Source organism: Caenorhabditis elegans, chromosome IV (assembly GCF_000002985.6).
Source record: "Caenorhabditis elegans chromosome IV".
Taxonomy (NCBI): Eukaryota; Metazoa; Nematoda; class Chromadorea; order Rhabditida; family Rhabditidae; genus Caenorhabditis; species Caenorhabditis elegans.
Genome location: NC_003282.8, coordinates 110,837 through 131,792, shown reverse-complemented (window position 1 = coordinate 131,792; position 20,956 = coordinate 110,837). Strand labels below are relative to the sequence as shown.

At 38.7% G+C, this 20,956-nt stretch overlaps 4 protein-coding genes, 1 non-coding gene and 2 pseudogenes across 8 annotated transcripts; 3 read left to right on the top strand and 4 right to left on the bottom strand.

Annotated features, from left to right (window-relative positions):
* Positions 1-4,152: 4,152 nt before the first annotated feature.
* On the bottom strand, positions 4,153-5,062 carry cox-6C (Mitochondrial cytochrome c oxidase subunit VIc/VIIs domain-containing protein). The gene is made up of 2 exons (NM_067466.7): positions 4,913-5,062; positions 4,153-4,402 (listed from the first exon to the last, which is right to left on the bottom strand). Exons 1-2 carry the CDS (start codon positions 5,059-5,061, stop codon positions 4,279-4,281), a joined length of 273 nt encoding a protein of 90 aa, NP_499867.1. The 5' UTR covers position 5,062; the 3' UTR covers positions 4,153-4,278.
* A 339-nt stretch (positions 5,063-5,401) lies between these two features.
* On the bottom strand, positions 5,402-5,530 carry F29C4.9. The gene has a single exon (NR_052856.1). It is a non-coding gene; the product is annotated as an Unclassified non-coding RNA F29C4.9 (non-coding RNA).
* A 331-nt stretch (positions 5,531-5,861) lies between these two features.
* On the top strand, positions 5,862-9,996 carry grld-1 (RRM domain-containing protein). Of its 2 annotated transcripts, none has more exons than NM_171238.5 (6): positions 5,862-5,934; positions 6,019-6,148; positions 6,863-7,315; positions 7,482-8,092; positions 9,235-9,388; positions 9,708-9,995. In NM_171238.5, the coding sequence occupies exons 1-5, from the start codon at positions 5,870-5,872 to the stop codon at positions 9,245-9,247; spliced, it is 1,272 nt and encodes a 423-aa protein (NP_741284.1). In that variant the 5' UTR covers positions 5,862-5,869; the 3' UTR covers positions 9,248-9,388; positions 9,708-9,995. The 2 variants fall into 2 exon arrangements, with proteins under 2 accessions (NP_741284.1, NP_741283.1); NM_171237.8 differs by having other exon boundaries at positions 5,864-5,934; positions 9,243-9,388; positions 9,708-9,996.
* Positions 9,997-10,085: 89 nt separating this feature from the next.
* On the top strand, positions 10,086-12,524 carry tut-1 (Cytoplasmic tRNA 2-thiolation protein 1). Its single transcript, NM_067464.5, has 3 exons — positions 10,086-10,260; positions 10,714-11,420; positions 12,139-12,524. Exons 1-3 carry the CDS (start codon positions 10,096-10,098, stop codon positions 12,386-12,388), a joined length of 1,122 nt encoding a protein of 373 aa, NP_499865.1. The 5' UTR covers positions 10,086-10,095; the 3' UTR covers positions 12,389-12,524.
* A 639-nt stretch (positions 12,525-13,163) lies between these two features.
* Positions 13,164-19,385, top strand: duo-2 (annotated as a pseudogene). Its single transcript has 7 exons — positions 13,164-13,282; positions 17,320-17,590; positions 17,643-17,918; positions 18,043-18,164; positions 18,213-18,536; positions 18,588-19,119; positions 19,165-19,385. Coding segments are annotated over exons 1-7 (1,865 nt in total).
* F29C4.3 lies at positions 13,453-16,272 on the bottom strand (annotated as a pseudogene). Its single transcript has one exon. A coding segment is annotated over exon 1 (2,820 nt).
* Positions 19,386-19,930: 545 nt separating the features above from the next.
* Positions 19,931-20,116, bottom strand: F29C4.4 (uncharacterized protein; the record flags this gene model as incomplete). Its single annotated transcript, NM_001379993.1, has 1 exon — positions 19,931-20,116. One exon carries the CDS (start codon positions 20,114-20,116, stop codon positions 19,931-19,933), a length of 186 nt encoding a protein of 61 aa, NP_001367376.1.
* Positions 20,117-20,956: the final 840 nt, after the last annotated feature.

The following is a 20,956-nucleotide window of genomic DNA, read 5'->3' as shown; positions in this document are numbered from 1 at the left end:
GCATTTTTTGTAGGTCAAAACGAAATGGGGCAGCCTCGCAGCACGGGATAACGCTATTTAGAACTCTATGGACTGTGCTGGCTAGTAGAAAATAAACTTTAAACGGATGCATATACAGTGCGCCCAACTGCTATGGGACACCCCCTAATTTTTAGGGTTTCAGACACTTTCGAACTTTTTCATGGAAAACTAGTATCGGAATCGGATTCAGCATACCAAAAAACCTATGTACCTACAATTTTATTCTGATTGCTGAAAAATTGAGAGCAAACGAGCGAAAAGTTAAAAAATCGACCGCCCAACTGCTATGGGACACCTCGAGAATTTGGAAATTTTTCACGAAAACTTCGATTTTTTCGAAAAGTGTCAAAATTTTAAAAAGTTAAATAACGTTCATTCACTTGTTTTACCAGTGTATTTTTTGATTTCATATCATGGAAACAAGCGGAAGCATGAACTCTTCTAATTTTCACATTTTAGTACCTTTAAGCTCGTTTTGAAGCTACTGAGTTTCCAATTTTTACCAAACTTTCAAATATGGTAAATTACACAAAATGTCACTCTCTGGTGCATTTTCATACGATTCGGACTTTTTTGAACCGTTTTAGAGATGAATTTGTACTAAGCTTTTCCTTATTTTTTGTTTCCATAAGGCTTCTGGGCTCATTTCTGAGCAACCGATTGAGTTTTCGTTACGAAACTTTACAGACATGTTTTTCACAAGACAGTTATCAATTTTTGCTAAAAATAGCTTCTTAGCCTATATGTACCGGTCTACGCGGTCCTGCTAACTTTTCATAAAATCGATAAATAAATAAATTTTTGATTTTTTTTTTATATCCCTCCATTTTTTATATCCCTCCAGAAGCTAAAACTTCGCAGACTACAAAGACTACATAGACTACAAACTATGGACAAACGGAATAAGCGCTTTATATATAGTAAATGATAGCATAAAATCTTAAATTGCTTATACCGTATTTCTTCTATTAGTATGGCTGCAATACTATTTTTCGATAGTCTTCCCGCTTGCAATACTTTTTTTATTTTTGCCCAATAGGGAGTGCAATACTAATTTTCAGAACATTTTTCTGACTTTCAGCTTACTAGTTTTTTTTTTCTGAAAAAGCTCGAATCTTATGTAAAAATTCAGAAAAGGAAGGTCTCCGAGGGGCAATACTAATAGGGAGTGCAAGTCTAATAGGGAGGCCATACTAATAGAAGAAATACGGTATTCTCGTGGGTACTAAAACTATCAAAAAATTGCAAATTTAATTGTGGAAGCCTTGTCATTTAACAATTTTAAAATTTTTCGAACAAAGTTCATTTCATACTGAGAAGCACACACTTTTCACAATGAAAAAAAAGAGATGGAGAACACAGAGGGAGTGGTTCTGCAAAAAAATGTGTAAACAACTGAACTTGACATAATTCTCCATCTGTTGCTCCGAGGGGCCCTCACTGTCTGCGTCTCTGCCCTCTCACATGCACGTACACACAGTTCAAGTCACCCCATTTGCCATTTGAAGCGAGGAATAAATTTATCAAAAAAAGAAAGAAAAAAACACGAAAATCTGCCAACCGAAAAATGTGAGAAAACATGGCAAAAAAAACCAAAAACTGATATCTGATTAATGATCACTGACCTCTTTTTTTTAGTAACCATACACCATTTTGTGTGTGTTTTTTTTGAAAATAATGAGGGCTTGGCAAAAAACGGGACCGAGAAAAAAAAATCGGTGGCCGAGTTTTCTCTATCTCAGTTTTTGTGAAAAAAAAATTAAAGTGTGGTGGCCTAAGTTTCAATTTCACGGCCTCTTGGCAAAAGCAGAACTAGGCCACAGTTTGACAACCAAAAAATTCGGTGGCCGAGTTTTCTCTATTTCAGGTTTTTTTTGAAACTAATGTAAGTAGAAGTGCACCTGAAGGGAATTCTCAAACAAAAAAAATACAGAGTGGTGGCTCAGGTTTCCATTTTACGACCTCTTGACAAAAGCAAAAACTCGGCCACCAATTATTTTTGATTCTTTTGGATCAAACCTTGAAAGCGAAAAAAAATCGGTGGCCGAGGATTCCCCATTCGAGGCCACGTGACCAAAATTGTGGAAGTTCGGAAAAAAATATGTGAAATTTCTTTGAAAAATGTCATCGCCAAACGTGGCCGCGAAATAAAGTCAGTGGCCGAGTTTTCTCTACCTTCTTTTTTTAGGCCAAAATTATTTTTAAAGGATTTTTATAGCCGATTTTCGTTTGAAAATTTTGCGAATTTGGGAATGGTGACCGAAAAAAATTGCAAAAAATCGGTGGCCGAGTTTTCTTGATTTCTCAGAAAAAAGGGAGTGGTGTAAAATTCCACATGGCCTGAAAAAAAATCGGTGGCCGAGTTTTCTCTAGTTTTGATTTTTTTAGTCTATATCTATTTGAAAATTGACTTTTAGAGCCTCGGACAGCCGTAAGAAAAATATGTGGCCGCGAAAAAAAATTGGTGGCCGAGTTTTTTCTCTTCTCGGACACGGACCAAAAACCAAATTTCAAAGGGAGAAAACTTTGAAAGAAAGCGTTTTTCAAACTAAAAAATAAAAAAAAACTTGAAAAAAATCTAAAATATAAGTAGTAGGTTACCTAGTAACTAGTAACTTGTGATGCATTTTTTTGTTGTTGAAATTTCGAATAAAAAGATAATCGATAATTAATAGTTAGGTGAGGACACCTGACGAGAGATTACCAGCTATGAGAGAATTAGAGAAACCAAGGAAAAAAAAATTAGTTTTTTGAAACAACTGAAAAATCGATTATTGTTGAGCTGTGCCGCCACGTGGAAAACTGTCAGAAACCCCACCCCGGCGGGCAGAAAAATTATGAAAAGAAATAGAAAAATGACGATTTTCAGTTCGATAACTTTTTTTCAGAGCGTGGCGGGGTGGTGTGTGGCACGAGACGAGAGAGTGGAGAGCGAAGAGACGCAGACTGTTTTGGAGGCCACCGGGCGGGCGGTGAGGAGGTTGAGGTGGGGGGGGGGGGGGGGAGAAAAGTGATTCGCGGGAGACAATTAGGTGGTGGTGGTGGTGGACACAGTTAATTTTTTCTTGTAGTTTTGGCGGGATATCTGATTTTGGGGTACTGTTCTCTTTTGCGGTGGGGCGCGATTGCTGACCTGGCCGAATTTCAGGTTATTTTCCGATTTTCGAGTTTATGATTGCTTTTTTTTGTTCAAATTGCATAAATTTGTGAATATTTGCTCTGAAACCCCTAGTCCTCGTGGAGTACACTGCAGGTTATCGATAGAGCGCGTTTCACATCCTGAATATACTCAATTTTTGGGGTAACATGCTCGATCAGCTAAATTTTTGTGAATGTGGGGTCTCGGTACGAAAAATGCAAAAATAGAAAAAAAAAACTGCGAATCCGGACCCGCGGAAACAATTTTTCGGAAACTTCGGTCCCGTGGATCCAGATTTGCGGAGTTTTCTGACGTTTTCAGTCGAATTTTCGGAAACAAGGGGTCTCTGTGCAAAAAGTTCTTGATAAAATTTTAAATCTTCCATAATTCCGCTTAAACACCTCAATAATAAAGAAAATTCGGCAAATCCGGATCCACGGAAACCATTTTTCGGGGTCTTCGCTTCCATCCGGCTTTGCGAGTTTTCTATATTTTTTGACGTTTTTTTCAGCGGAATATTTTTCTTACCGAGATCTTAAATTTTCTAAAAAATCAGCTGAAAAACCACAAAAAACGAAAATCTTCAGGAATTCATATCCGTGGAATCAAAAACCCTGGAAAATAGCTCACGTGGATTCGAATTCACCGAAATTTTTTATATTCAAATTTTTAGTATTCTGATGCGTAATCAGCGTGGCGAGACCCTAAATTATCATAAAACTTTGTTCAAAAAGCTAGATACTAAAAATTTTTGCGAATCTGGCTCCACGAAATTCAAACTCCAGGGAAATTGTTTCCGCAGACACAAAATCGTGAAAATCCACGGGGAAATCGATTTCTCGGCGATTAAATGCTCAAGAAATCCATATATTTTTGCAAAAGCAGCAGAACACATGGTAGACGAGAAAAAAGGTGTCCGGCGTGCCAATTAGAGTCTGTAGTTGTCAGGGGAGAGTGCAGAGAAACCGAGACCTCGGCTCTCATCGAAGAAACGGATTACGAACATTTTTATTCGGAACAAACCAAGCTATTTAAGAATATCGCAACATTTCGAAGAGAATAAGAAATTGACTAACAAAATAGTACAAGAACACACACAAGATTCGAGGCGTGGGCGTCTACAAATCGGCAACAGTCTTGCCCTTCTCCTCGTAGAGCTTGGCGAGCTCCTGTGGGCATGTGTGCATGTATCCCTTGTTCGCGGCACAGATCTCCTTCATTCTGGTGTATGGATCGTAGTTGCTGAAAGAAAAATTGAATTTTCAGGGGGAAAATGACATAAAATTCACGATTTTGAACGTAAATTGTTTTTTTTTTAATTTTTTGTCAATTGCTCGTGTACTCCTTGAGGAAAAGTGTGTATTTTAATTTTTTGTTTCCTATTAGAACTGAAATTCTCCATTTTGGACCAGTATCAGGCAAAATTAGACGAAATGTAGCTAAAATTTAGTATAAAATTGAGCTCCGTAAATCGACAAAAAATCGTGTCAGAGGTTCACAAGCTTCTAGTGGTCATCCTGAGTGAAATATCAGCAAAAACGATAAATTTCCCAATAAAAAAACTGATTTCGAGACTTGTTAAAGTGAAAATCCGGAAAAATTAGCGATTTTCTTCGATTTTGGCACCACGGATCGCAAATTTATACTGAATTCCATATTTTTTACGAATTCTGGATGTCAAACATTCGCTCTTTTCACTAATTTCGCGGTTAATTTCAACCAACATTTTATGAAAAAGTTGAAAATACATACGCGAAGAAGCGTTCGTATTTCTCGTGTCTTGGCTGAACGTATCCGAAGAAGAAGGCGGCGGTGGCGCCGACGGAGGCGATCAACGAGATGCCGATGGCGCGACGGCCATATTGATGGAGCATGTTACGGGTGGCAGAAGCGGCAACCATCCTGAAAATAGATTTATTTAATTGAGCCTTATCGACTTTTTTTAATTAACGAAATACGATTTTTCCGGGAAAAAAGAGGTAATCAATGCAGTTTCATAATTTTAATGCATGATTTAACTGAGAAAATGGGACGAGAACACATAAAATTCAATAAAACACTGGGAAAAGCTCGAAGCGCCCTTTGGAAACGTGCAAAATAAACAGAGAGCGCCGGAATCGTGGAGCCTCGTTTCTAGTGGATTTTTAGAATGAAATTTGATATTTTAATTGAAAATTGTCAATTTTAAATCTGAAATTGACAGAAAACCATGAATTATTTTAGAAATTTCGATTTAAAAATCAAAAAATAGAAGAAAATCGATTTCCTAGAATGCGCAGTGCATCGCCGAGTACCGAGTACGGTCAACAATTTAAAGTACGCAACCACCGCGAACGTACACCGTCACGTCAGAATGCACACATCGCTGGCAAATAATTGATTAGCTCACGAGCTCTACAAATTCATCGATTTACACAAATTTCTGGTGTTTAAATATATTTTCAGATTCTTTAATATTAAAATTCATATTAAAACTCTATTTCTATTGTACTGTCTGTTCTATTCCAGCTGTAATTTTGAGAAAAATCGGCTTTTTCAGCAAAAACTCAGTGTTTAGTCAATCTTATTTCTAGCTTACTCTCTACTTTTTCTGTGTCTTATTATTGCTTCTTTTATTCGTTTCATTCTACACCTGAATCACTAAGAAATTTAACTAAAAATGCCGATTCTTCTCGAAAACGAATTAAATTCGAATTTCTTCAGCGAAAAATGGCAGAAGAACGCGGTAGACCTCAATACCGACCGAATTGCAACGGACTTTCCAGTTATTATCGGTAAGGAGCTTTTTGAAGAAAAAATTGCCGAAAAAAATCACAAAAAACCAATAAAAAAATCATAATTTTCTCTATTTTGTTCAGGGAACGCTTCGGAAGCCACTCACCAGAAGTCTACCTGAATCTTCGAATTTCCGGCTTCGATGACCGTCTGGAACGGGAACAAATCAAGCAATATCTGACACAAGAGCTCAAGAAATATGCTCCGTTTGAGGTAAAAGCAGCAAAAAATCGACTTTTTTTGTAAAAATAACTTGAAAATTGAAATCTGAAATTCCTAAATGTTCCTGAAATTGAACCAATTTTTGATTTTAATATTTCGAAAATCGATTAAAAAAGCAATCATTTTTCTTAGATTTCTATAAATGTTGCTAAAAAGTTAATAAATTCTTCAAAAGTCCAAAAAATATATATAAAAATCCTAAGCCCCAAAAATCTAGAAAGCCTCAACCAAAAATCCTGAGCCTCAACCAAAAATCCAGAGAGCCTCACCCAAAAATCCAGAAAGCCTCAACCAAAAATCCTGAGAGCCTCAACCAAAAATCCAGAGAGCCTCAACCAAAAATCCAGAAAGCCTCAACCAAAAATCCTGAGCCTCAACCAAAAATCCAGAGAGCCTCACCCAAAAATCCAGAAAGCCTCAACCAAAAATCCTGAGAGCCTCAACCAAAAATCCAGAGAGCCTCAACCAAAAAACCAGAAAGCCTCAACCAAAAATCCTGAGCCTCAACCAAAAATCCAGAGAGCCTCACCCAAAAATCCAGAAAGCCTCAACCAAAAATCCTGAGAGCCTCAACCAAAAATCCAGAGAGCCTCAACTAAAAATCCAGAAAGCCTCAACCAAAAATCCAGAGAGCCTCAACCAAAAAATCCTGAGCCTCAACCAAAAAATCCTGAGATTTCCGCAATTTTATACCAATTTTTTCAGATAAAAGTGGTCAAAAACCCGGAAGAAGACGAACGCCTAGCCTACGTGAATTTCGAGAGAAATGATTGTGCTCGGAAGGTCAGATACACCTTAATGGACCGTCTAAAATCAGTGCTCGGCAAGCGTGTTCAATGTGATCCAGCTGGAATTCTACGTGATCAGGAGGGCAAATACATTCCGGATCGATTTAATCGAGCTCAACACGGAGCCGACAGTAAACGAGAAGGCGGAAGTGGAAGCGGGAATCGGGGCCGCCCGACTAAGGAACCATCCACGTGGCGGCTAAAACAGGACGACGACGAGGCGACGAGGACGCTTTTCGTCGGAAATATGCCGTCGGATGTGAAGGAACGAGAGATTCGTCACGTTTTTGAGGAGCACGGGAAAGTGGAAGAAGTCGATATAAAGACGCCAATCAATACGGACGCCGCATACGCTTTTGTCATGTTTCAGGTTCGTGACCGAATTTTTTTCGCGGCTTCATAGAATTTTAACAAGAACTCGCCCTAGCCTCACTCAAAATCCTGAGCCTCAACCAATTTTTAGCCTCACTCAAAATCCTGAACCTCTACCAATTTTTAGCCTCACTCAACATTTATAAGTTAAAAAATTCTTTCAGACCGTCGATCAAGCAATCCAAGCAAAAGCCGAAGAACAAGACCGCCCGATTCGTGCAGGCGGTTCCCGTATGAAGATCGGCTACGGTAAAAGCCAAGTCTCCCGCCGGCTCTTCGTCGGTGGCCTCGGCTCCTGGTGCGATAAGGAGATCCTTCAGAAAGCTTTCGGCGAGTTCGGCTTCGTAGAGAACATTGACTACGATCACGGACAACCGTACGCCTACGTTGTCTACGAGAACACTCACACATCTCAAGAAGCATGCCGGAGCCTCCGTGGAGCGTGTATTTCGAAGGGAAATCATCCGATTATGGTGGATTACGCCAAAGATTTGACGGCGCAACCCGAAAAACAGCAATTTATGCGAAAACGCAGAGCCTCTAAATCGCCCGTCGGAGCCAGCGCTGTCAGAACTCCGCCAGGATCACCAAAGGATGTTGTTAGGAATTTTGCAGAGCTGGAGGAGGCCTATGCGGCTACTTGGAGTGGAAAAATGGCTCTGAAAAAGACTGATTATCCTGTGAAATTCTATAGAGTTTATGGAGCAGAAAGACTGCCAGTTAAGCTGCTCCGAGATGAGGATGATGTTCCGTTGAGATTGCTAATTACGCAAAGGTTAGGATGATGTAAATTTCACTCAAATCTGGAAAAATCGAAATCTTAATTTTTTTTCATAAATAATACGAATGAAACAATGAATTTAAACGGAAAATCGAGAGCCTCACCCAAAATTGTGAGCCTCAACCAAAATCTAGAGCCTCAACCAAAATCCTGAGCCTCACCCAAAACGAGAGCCTCAACCAAAATCCTAAGAGCCTCACCCAAAAATTCCTGAGAGCCTCAACCAAAATTAAAGCCTCAACCAACATCGAGAGCCTCAACCAACATCGAGAGCCTCAACCAAAATTGTTAGCCTCAACCAAAATTTTTAGCCTCAACCAAAATTTTTAGCCTCAACCAAAATTGTTAGCCTCAACCAAAATTGTTAGCCTCAACCAAAATTTTTAGCCTTTAAAAAAGGATTAAAGGATTAAAGGACGATCCGTTCTTCAAGTGCTATGCACTGCGGATCTGGGATTCAGGTACACTGCCTGGTGGTGATCCCTCTGGGCTGTAATTTAAGCCACGTCCTAGCCGGGGACTGTGGCCGATAATCCAGTCGTGGATTGCTCCACTTCCCAATAGAGGCTGGGTGAACCTAGGGGGTGAGGCCGGGCTTGAACTCGTGACCTCCAGACTGCTAGCGGCCACCACTACCGACTGAGCTATCTGCCCCCCCCCCCCCCCCCCCCCAAAAAAAAAAAAAAAATCTAGAGCAAAAAAAAAAGAAAATCTAGAGCCTCAACCAAAATCCTGAGCCTCACCCAAAACGAGAGCCTCAACCAAAATCCTGAGAGCCTCACCCAAAAATTCCTGAGAGCCTCAACCAAAATCAAAGCCTCAACCAACATCGCGAGCCTCAACCAACATCGAGAGCCTCAACCAAAATTGTTAGCCTCAACCAAAATTTTTAGCCTCAACCAAAATTTTTAGCCTCAACCAAAATTTTTTGCCTCAACCAAAATTGTTAGCCTCAACCAAAATTTTGAGCCTCAACCAAAATTGTGAGCCTCAACCAAAATCGAGAGCCTCACATTAAAAAAAAGTTTAATGAAAAATGAACATTCCGTTTTTTGAAATTCTTTTTATTAAGAGGCATACATCTAAAATGGCTGAAAAGAAAACAACGTTTAACTAGTAAAAGCAATTTTAAAAAGTGTTTCAGATTGAGCCTTTCGTCTCAAAATCTGCTCTTCGACAAGCTGGCATCATGTAGCTCCAAAGAGCTCAGTCTCGGAGTAATTACTGGAAAAAAGGAACTCTCAGATCTTCAACCTCTTGTTAATTATTTCACTAATAAAGAAGCTGCAGGTAAATTTGATTTTTTTTTATTTGAAAAAAATTCATACAGAAAAACATTAAAAAATATTTTTTCATATAAAAAATGTATAATTTTATTTTGAAAAAAAAGTGAAAATTATCTGAAAATATACAATTTTTAATTTAATTTCAAAAAAGAAGCACACTCTACATTTTTAATGCATTAAAATAAAAATAATACGGTAAAAGTATAGAAAAACCTTAAAAATTCCTAAGTTTTCTAAATTTTAGGCTAGATTTATTTTCCAATTCCCTTAAAACGCCCTAAAATTTCAGAAAAAAGTTTCACCTACAAATTCAATATTTTCAGGCGTTGTAACCGTACCCGGCGGCATTCTCTACATCTTCCCATTCTGCGAATTCGCCCTAAAACTGCTCGCCGAGTTCACACCACAAGTGAACGTTTTCAACGAGAATTGCCCATTCTTGCTCGGAGCTCTTGCCGTCCGGGCTCCTGGAACTCCATAAGATCTCCATCCAAGAGCTTGTAAATAACTCGATTTATACAATTTATTCTCACTTTTATCACATACAAATTGATATTTATATTATTGCAGTAAAAATCTCCCCCAATTTTTATAATAAAAATCCGCTTAATTTTGCGATTTTTCTCTGAAATTCCGTGTTTTTAAATCTATTTTTATACCTCTTTTTCAACAAATTTTCAGAAAATATAATGAATTTTCAGAGTAATTCAGATGGAAAAACGCCGAGGACCCCCACCGTGCCAATCCGGATCCGGATGTTCCAATCCAGCGAAAATCCGAAAAGCCAAGGACGGAGCACAGCTGTGTGGACCCTGTTTCAGCAGGAATTTCGAGGACGATGTGCACGAGGCGATTGTGAACAATAAACTGTTCAAGGTACTGGGATTTGATAGAAAAGATCATGAAATTGGAAAAAATCCAACTGAAAATCTGTGTGAAAATGTCGGAAATTTGATATTTTCACCTATTAATGATTTTTTTAAATCAAATTTTCAAAAAAAAAAACTTGGACATTTCGGTTGAAAATCAACAAAAAAGCAATAAAATCTAAATAATTTTCCCGCGAATAAGTTTTTAAAGAACTTTTTAGAAAACTTGTGAAATTCGGGTGAATGTTCAAGAAGTTTTAACGAAAAAAATTTAAAAAAAAAACCAAAAACCAGAGAGCCTCAACCAAAAATCCTGAGCCTGAACCAAAAATCCTTAGCCTCAACCAAAAATTTTATGGCTTTTTCGGAACATTTTTTTGTCGATTTTTCGATTTTGCCTGAAAAAGTATAATAATCTTTTTTATAAAATTTCGATGCCACCCTTCCAATAAAATTCCAGCGAGGAGAACGTGTTGCAATCGGAGCATCCGGCGGAAAAGACTCCACCGTCCTGGCATACGTCATGAAAACTCTCAACGACCGACACGACTACGGGCTCGATCTTCAGCTTCTCTCAATCGACGAAGGCATCAAAGGCTATCGAGACGATTCCCTGCTTGCCGTGGAGAAGAATCGTGTAGAATATGGGCTCCCACTGACAATTCTTAGCTATCGTGACCTGTACGGTTGGACTATGGACGATATCGTGGCGAAAATCGGGAAAAAGAATAATTGCACATTTTGTGGAGTATTCAGAAGACAGGCTCTAGATCGAGGAGCCTTTAAAATCGGAGCCACCAAACTTGTTACAGGACATAATGCAGATGATATGGCAGAGACCTTACTCATGAATGTGCTCCGTGGTGATATTGCTCGGCTGGAGCGGTGCACGAATATTGTCACCGGAGAGGAAGGTGATTTGCCACGTGCCAAACCTCTGAAATACTGTTTTGAAAGGGATATTGTGATGTATGCGAGAACAAATCAATTGGAATATTTCTATACGGAATGTATCTACGCACCGAATGCCTATCGAGGATATGCGAGGAAATATGTTCGGGATCTTGAGAAAGTTCATCCGAGGGCGATTCTTGACTTGATTCGGAGTGGAGAGAAGGTTTCCGTGAAGAAGGAGGTCGAAATGCCGACGTTGAAAATTTGTGAGAGGTAAAAATAAATTAAATTTGAATTTGAGTTTTTTTGGCTGAAAAATCTAAAAAATATCTGAATTTTAATGTTTCTGAATGTATGTATTAAAAAAAAATTCAATGAATTTCAAATTTCAAGAAAAATTCAAATAAAAAAAAAAGACAAATTTGAAATTTAGCATTGAAAACTTATATTTAAAAAAAATTAAAACCAATTTTTTTTCTGAATATCGCTTCAATTTTTTATCCAATCCTCACCCAAAAATTCTGAGAGCCTCAACCAAAATCGAGCGCCTCAACCAAAATAGAGAGCCTCAACCAAAATAGAGAGCCTCAACCAAAACTGTGAGCCTCAACCAAAATAAAGAGCCTCAACCAAAATAAAGAGCCTCAACCAAAATAGAGAGCCTCAACCAAAATAGAGAGCCTCAACCATAATAGAGAGCCTCAACCAAAAATCCTGAGCCTCAACCAAAACTGTGAGCCTCAACCAAAATAGAGAGCCTCAACCAAAATTGTGAGCCTCAACCAACAATCCTGAAAACCTTTTTTTTTGTCAAAAATCGAAATTTTCATTTCTTATTTTCTCGCTTGCCCGTTTCTTTGAAAAAAAGATTTTTGTAAATCGTTTGTTGAAAAATTTAGGTTTTCAAAATGTTTTTGGGAAAATCGAATTTTTTGAACAATAAGGCGCAAAAAATAAGTTTCCAAAGAAAAATCCCATAATTTATTTCCAGGTGTGGTTACATGACGAGCCAAAAGCTGTGCAAAGCGTGTCTACTCATCGAGGGTCTCAACACTGGAAACACCGACTTGGGAGTCAGAAAATCGAAAAAATCAAAGAAGGTTACGGTAGAAGCGGATGAATTGAATAAGGAGGGTGGCTGTGGAAGTGGTGGTGGTGGTGGAGGATGTGGATGTGCTGGAGCAGAAGATGCAGCTGAAAATGAGGAGACCAGACAGCGACTCAAGGATTTGCAGTTTTAAATTTTCTAAAAAAAATTGTTGATTAATTTTTTTCACCATTGCAACCCCGTGATATTTCTTGTTCTAGCTCGTTTTTGTTTCGATTTTTTGTTTCTTTCCTTGTTACAAAAGTTAAATTAAAAATAATGCACTTAAAAATCTGAAATTCAGCAATCTTGATCGGATTTACGTTACAACTATTAAGCTTATGCTTATTAAGCTAAGCTATTAAGCTAAGCTATTAAGCTTATGCTTATTAAGCTATTAAGCTTATTAAGCTATTAAGCTTCTCAGAGACCAAAAAATCAGTTTAAGGGCCGCAGGCCCGAATATACATAGAAGCGTTGGACAACTGTTAAGCTTATACCGAGCCTAAAAAATTAGGTTGAGGGCCGCAGGCCCGAATACACATAGAAGCGTTGGACAACTGTTGAGCTTATACCGAGCCTAAAAAATTAGGTTGAGGGCCGCAGGCCCGAATACACGAAGAATTTTTCGACATCCGTTAAGCGCAATTTGAAAAGCGGAAATCGTATTTCTAAATTTAATATTAAATTAAATTTGCCCTGTCTTGACAAACTTCAGCACATTTACAGAAGTTTTGAGCATTCACGTCTTTCCAAAAAGTGAAATGTTGCATTTGTCGTTATTTTTCACACTTGAAAACACCATTATATTTTGGTTCAAATACTGAATAGCACTAGAAATTTTGCACTTTTACAATCTACGCCACACCCCACTGCGAAGCTTGGCAAATCGCAGATTTGCTAGTCTTTTTTGTTAATTCAAATTTCAGATTAGTTAACACCGCGAACTCGTGTTACTATAACTCAACTTTGCAAGCCATGTCATCATGTGGTCCGATGGTTGTTCGCTGTGAGAACCTATATCGTATGGTCCGGTACAAAATTCGATGTTTGTTTGTTTATTCGAAAATTAGATAAATAGTAACAAAAAGTAGTACATAGAAGATCAACGGGGAAGAATCGAATAACACATAAAAATAAGAAAGACCCGTCAGAGTCCATCTTAAGTATGAAAAAACTAAATACTATTTGACAGAAGAGGATAAATCAACGAGAAATTTAAAAGAATGAGATTTGTTGGTTTATGAGGTTCATAAACTGGGAGGGGGAAAGGAATGTTGCTACATTGTGAACTATACTGTTCCAGAGGGGAACGACAATAGAAAAGAAACCTTTGGACTTTGGATTGACTAGAGAAAGGAGCATCGGCCGACGTTGAGATCTGACATGCATAATAAATCTTTTTGCATCTGGGAAATGTACAGCGCTTGTTATAATTTTATACAAGAGAATAAGCTGTGATTTTAAGCGTGTTGAGCGGGCTGTGGCCATGTTGAGAATGCTTAGGCGGTTTTTATATGAAAGTGAATAAACTAATGAGGTGTTTCTATGTGATGTTTCCGATACTTTGTATTGTATATTGTTACGTTGTAGTATTATTCTTGAGTAGTATTTGAGAGCGGATTCTAATGCACCTGACAGTTTTGAATGAGGGGGAGGGGAGTAAATGTGGGACCCATAGTCAAGAATTGGTGAGACATACGTTTTAAACAGGTTCACATAGAATTTAATGGAGCCAGAGGGGAAGGATTTTAGGATCTGTTTTGCCCTAAGAAGTGTCAGGGAAGAGGTTCTATTGATATGCGATTTGAATGACAATTTATCGTCGGTGATAAGCCCGAGGTCTCTAACAGAGGAACTGGGGACGATGGGTAGGGAGTCAATATTGAAATTATGCCTAGGGTTTTGAGTTCCTATGTGGAGTAGGGCCGTTTTGGTGGGAGCAAGCGGCAACTGATTTTTCAAGGACCAATCTACAATGAGATCAATTGTGCTTTGAAGTTCAATTGGATCGTGACTGAATATTTTCACATCATCAGCAAAACAAGAAAATTGAATAGAAGGGGGTATGGATAGGAGTAGGTCGTTCAAAAACAATATAAAGAGAAGGGGACCTGTAACTGTTCCTTGGGGCACCCCAGAAGGAATGGGGAGGGCATTAGCGGAAACTGTGGAATTGATTTTGACTGAGAAAGTGCGATTGCTTAGAAAACAGGATATCCAATTGCAAAAGACGGGGTTGATGCGAAGAGATTTGATTTTAGAAATAAGTATGTCATGAGAGACTTTATCAAAAGCTTTGCAGAAATCGAAAAATATAATATCCAGACGTTTGTGTTCATGGAGTATAGAATGATAAAGAGAAGAAGATCGAGTGAGGGCTTGCAGCTCCTAAAATTTAGGAACCCGTGTGTGTTGATGTTTGGATATGAGGTGACCGTATTCAGACTTGATTCGGTGTGAAATAATTTTCTCCATTACTCTAGCAATAGTATCAGTTAAGCTAATTGGACGATAGTTAGATGGATTTGAGGGGTTGCCTTTTTTGGGTATAGGAATGACAGTGGCATGCTTCCAAATGGAGGGAATGGTTGATTCTTTCAATGACTGGGAGTAAATAATAGAGAGGGGTAACGCGAGCGGTGTCGCACATTTTTTGAGCATATAAAAGTTGAGATGGTGGAGTGAAAACCCGAGCTTAGGAGGAAGTTTTTTCAGAACACTTTCAACAATAAATGGCTGGAAAATGTCTTCAGGATAAATCTCATTATTATCAGTTGTTTTTGGAATGTCCGTGTGGGGTGAAGGAGGAACGGAGGGGGAGTAATTCTCCAGAAATATTTTTGTAAAAATATCACATTTTTCCAAATCTGATATGCACGTTCGGTTATTAAACAAAATAGGTGGAATTGCATTGGATTTTGCAGTTCTACTTTTGATAAGTTTCCTAATAGCTGAGTAATCTTTACCAATGCTTATTGCTTTATCATTGGATCTTAGAATGTTTCTATGCTTGCGCATGAGAATTTTAATTTTTTTAATCAGTGCACATTTAGCAACAGGGGAATTTTGACACTTACTTAGGGTTTTGCGGGCATTCCGTATTCTTTTCAAAATATTTGGGGGGCGATAGGTAGATGATGTTTTTGTTAAGGGACAATGGGTTTCTATTAGTTTATCTACAACATCAAGAAAGACCTCGTATTTTTCCGTGATTGAAGGGTTAAGCTGGAACAAATTAATCCAGTCTATACTGGCCAAGTGGTGATTTAGGGAGGTAAAGTCACATTTTCTGAAATTAAGACGTGGAGCTGCAGGAGGCTTGTATGTATGTGCTGTATAGTCTACCAGAATTGAGAGGGATACCGCATGGTGATCGGAATTAAGAATGGGCGTTTCCGGGTTGGGGCCAGCAATGGGGATGTCGTTGGATGTGATAACTAAATCAAGTATTGTGCTAGAGCTAGAGGAAATTCTGGTGGGGAAGGTGACTAGTTGTGAAAGGTTTTTGGAATACAGAAATGCGGCAAACTGATGGTTGGGAAGTGACCAGTCAACGTAGGGATAGTTGAAATCCCCAACACAAATAGAACGGGTCGAGGGTAGATAAGTGTCAAGTTGGTGGATCAGTGCCGAGCTTTCAACGACATTCAGATCAGGGGGTCTATATACAACGGTAAGGGTAATTGGACTGCTTAAAGTGTCACTGTGTAATAGGCACATTAGAACCTCAGCTCTGTGAAGTGGATAATGGTGTGGCATATTGATGTCGATTTGTGTTAGCGTAATTGATGATTTATAGAAAATAGCTACGCCGCCGCCGCTGGATTTAGAATGCATGTCAGGATCTCTGTCAAATCTAATACAAGAAAAATTCTTAGAGTAGAGAAGACTATCAGTAAGGCTACTGTTGAAATGCGTTTCGGTTAGGCAGAGACAATCAAAATTAGAAGACAGGAAGAAGTCAAATAGCATATGCAGTTTGGAAAGACTAGAAGCACCACGAACATTGGCAAAAAAAATATTAATATTTGGGAGAACACTACATTTGGGAGAATGATTTTTAAAGGAATTTTTGGGAAAAAAAGAGTTACCGGATTCTGCTTTCTTTCGCTTTCACATTCTCATCGTATATAAATTTCCGGCTAGCACGCAGAGTTTCCAGCTCATCAAACGTCAAGTCTCTTCTGGCTCTAGGTTTTCTGGTGAGATCCGAAAATTCTTCTTTCTTAATGACCTTGTTGTAGATTTTGATGAACGCGTTTCTGTCGGTTTTGGTGTCAAATTGGATTTTGAGGGGACGCATTACTGATTTGCACTGGTGACGGAATACTGAAATAGGTGGATTGAATTCGTACAGAGAAGCCACCTTTTAATAATAGCCAAGGTTTTCTCGTCCTGGTTTTTGTCATCTTTGTCATCCGGTAATAATTCAAGAACTGCACGTGTCTCCTTATCTTTCATTGCTTGCTGCTCACGAGCAATACTGTTCAACGAGTAGGATGTTTTGAATAGTTGAGAGAAGAGAGTGACGAAGAAGATGAGTCGGAAAGGTTGGCGACGCTTTCAGAAGAGATTGGAATATCAAGCTCTGAGTGCGAATGGGTCTTCAGTGGAATAATGTATTCCACCAGAGACAGGATTTTGTCCATTCTTGCACTCATCGCGTTGAAAGACTCCTTGAGCTTGAGGAACTCAGAAAGAGGTACCATTTCTTCTTCTACCGGATTAGTTGCCATTGAGCTGTCTGCGCTGTCTGCGGATCCCTGCTTGCGTTTTTTGGCCTGGTTTTTATTCTTCGTCATAACTATCGAATCGATAATTTACAACGACGAGAGGAGAGGAAAAAACACACGACCGCCCGCTAGTGAGACACCCGGCAGAGAAGTTTTGAGCATTCACGTCTTTCCAAAAAGTGAAATGTTGCATTTGTCGTTATTTTTCACACTTGAAAACACCATTATATTTTGGTTCAAATACTGAATAGCACTAGAAATTTTGCACTTTTACAATCTACGCCACACCCCACTGCGAAGCCTGGCAAATCGCAGATTTGCTAGTCTTTTTTGTTAATTCAAATTTCAGATTAGTTAACACCGGGAACTCGTGTTACTATAACTCAACTTTGCAAGCCATGTCATCATGTGGTCCGATGGTTGTTCGCTGTGAGAACCTATATCGTATGGTCCGGTACAAAATTCGATTCCTTGATAACTCCCTCAACATCAATCAAACGCAACCATGTGATATCAAGAACAACAACATTGTTCTTAGAAACTTCTTGAAGATCGTCAGCTGCTTACAATTAGGGGGTCACTTGAATGAGCCGAACGAGGTCATGAAACTTAGTACATCTGTGAGTTTTTTCTTTCAAAATAGTTCTTTCAAATCATTTTTTTTCTTTCAAGAAATTGCTCCAATATCGTCGGAATGTTGGGAAGATCCACGAAGGATTCAATAATGATGACCAACATGATGCTCACGAGTTTTTCCTAACTCTAATCGGAGCTGTTGATGATGTAATGAAAGTCGTTTTGGAGAATGCAGTGATGATCGATGATTTTGAGAGCCCACTGAATCCAGCAAAAGTCTTCAAAATTGACGTGGAGACACTGTATGTGTGCCAAAGATGCCACAACAAGGAGCTGAACGCCGATTCACGAAATGACTTAGGTTTCTGTGATGTTAGTATAAGTTCTGCCCATTTAACCCATTAATATTTATATTCTGGAAAAGTATTAGATTTGAAGATAAATACAGTATCTAGAAAGATATTGCGACGTTTGACCAAGTTTTTTTAATTTACAGGAATGGCTGTTCGGTACAAAACTTGGTTTCATCGGAGCTAAAATGGTCTTCAATTGAGAAAGAGTGCTCCATTTGCAACCACAACATATCTTCGTTTGCGAAAGGATCTCAACATTCCCAGAGTAGGAGCTTACTGTTTGAGTTGTTTTTAATTAAATAACATTTTCCAGATGTTTGGTTGTCACCTTGAAAAGATATGAGCTGGAGGGACGAGGAAGTCGTTTTTCAATGAAAAATAAAAACTGCCGGGTGGAACCGACATTCGAACTCGATGCCACTTCGTTAAGAAACTTTATGCCAGTGGAGTGCTCTGAGTTGAACAAGAACGATGCTCATTCGAATAATTCCCGTTTGCATATTGGAGCCGATGAAGAAGTGGTGCAAGAAGATGTAACAGCTCGGAAACAGTTATTTTTCGATGTTTTCTCGAATATGGCGGATTTTGATAACACTCTTGTTGGAATGGGCTTCGCAAATGGTGTAAACCAAAAGCGGTTCGTATAAAAGAAATCTTCTTTTCATTAAATGTATTATATTTATTTCAGGTGTCATTTCAAGAGAGAAAGGGTTGCGCATATATCAGAAATGTCCCAGTATCAGCTTCCTGGAGTTACACGAAAAATCGAAGCCGACGGGAATTGCTTCTATCGTGCAGTTTCGTGGTGGCTTACCGGAGTGGAATCGCATCATATGATCTTCCGCGAAGCAGTCGGCAAACATCTCAAGAAGAATGAACCAAAGTTCAAAAAGTACTGTCATGATGAGATATACGAAAAGTACGTTGACAACGTAATGCGTGAAGGAGTTTGGGCATCAACTTGTGAAATTTTTGCTATGGCCAATATGCTGAACGTTGCAATAATGACTTATCTTGGAGATAGTGGATGGATGCCTCATTCTCCACAAAATACGTGTCCACCAAGACAAGGAGCATTATATTTGAAAAATACACATATGCATTATGAGTCCACAATCTCATTGAAAAAGAATACTTCAATGAAGTCGACAATGACATCGCAAAAAGGAAACAATAATGAGCGTTTAATGCACGGAGAGCTGCACGAAAAGGATAATATGGTACGACTAAAAGTGATTGTTACGTAAACTACAACTTTTTTTCAGAGAGGCGATGCGCCTCCTAGAAGATATACACTGGTTTCGGTTGTATGTCACCTCGGAAGTTCGCCGAACAAAGGACATCACGTTGCCTACACAAAGAAATCGCTCGACAACGATGGCTGGCTGCGCTGCTCCGATGATAAATTACGTGATGTATCGAAAGAAAACGTGGCCAACGCTGTCCGCTCGTCTGGATATGTTTTATATTATATACTCCAATAATGTGAATCTCCTTGCATCCTATTGCTCCCAGATATTATATCCCAGTCCTCTCGGGTCACATAATTGTTGTTAAAAAGTTGAGCATCCAATTTGATGCTGATTGGACTATTTTGTTTCATAATATAAAATCTAAATATTTGGACGCGATTCCGTACCCTTTTTCCTAAATTCCTAAACCATTGCTCATCTGCACTTTAATCCCACTTAGATTCAGTTGACAAAGTGCATTCCTTCCAATCCAATCAACCATGTTGTTTCTCCCCTATTTCTCTTCACTGGTTTTCCATCTCTCCATCTCTTTGTATGCCCCGCCCCGTCACTGGGAGTATAAAATCTCCCCCGTCCGAGAGGACGGTACAGTTATCGTCAAACCCCCGTCTTCCTCCACTGAACCCTCATCCAATTCCCCGTTTTCCATCTTATCACCCATGATCCATTCGTTTCTATTGTTATAAGTCGTGTTCCAATAAATTCACTCTGAGCTGATCTCAGAGGCTAGAAACCCCACTGTACCAACTGCATTATAATTCATGGTGCATCGACTAAACTAACTATTACCGCGTGGCACTTCTTCAAGGCGAGCATCAGTGAGTTTCTTATTCCTTTTTTCAAAAGTAAAGTTCAAAGCTTTCAAACAAAAGAAAAAGGTTTGAAACAAGTCAAGGGGCTGAAAAAGTTTTTTATTTACGAGTACAATAAGTTTATGAATGAAAAAATACACGATAAGATGCATAGAAAAGCGCACAAAATACAGTGCGTCCAACTTCTATAGCACCCCCCTCTATTTTGAGGGTTTGAGGCTTTCTGGAAATTATTTTGAAAAAGTGTGAATGTAGTTCGATTACAAATGTTAAAAAACCGCCACACCTCGGTTTTTGTGAGAATATCTTAAAAACTACGGAAATTAGGTCAAAAACTTGAAAAAACGGCCGTCCAACTTCTATAGCACCCCCTCGAATTTTTGACAATTATCGTTAAAATAGTCAATTTTTACTGGTTTTCTTTAACACTAATTTTTTTTCTTGTAAAACCTCAGTAGTTTCAATCCTGTTCAAATTTTGGGTTCACTCTTTTTACTAGACAGTGATTGTTGCATTGTAGGATTCGGTGGACTTGTCCAACAACTTACTTTGGCATGAGTTTAATAAAAAGGTTTTATTTGGGGGCACTTAATACAACTGAAAATTAGTCTATCATGAGAAATGTGTCATCATCATTTTGGTTTGGAAAACAAAATCGCGTTTTACTAATGGTAATAAGTACCAAAATTTGAAAAAATAGCAATTTAATTTATCTGTTCTCATTTATTATACTATTTCCCTATATGGTTTCCCGTTTAATAGAACTAATAGTAAATGAACACTTCTCCAGCTTCCGGGTTTCCACTTCCCCCATTTTTGTGATGCCGAGTGTGGTCCATCCGTTGCCCCTATTTCCGTTACCCCTGGGGATTGTCGGGATTTTTTTAATGGGTTAAACCTAGATTTTCTGAAATCAGCATACATGAATTACCCGTTTTCAACAAAATTAGGCAACTTTTTATTTTTGCCCAAATTTTTTTCAGCCATCTAAC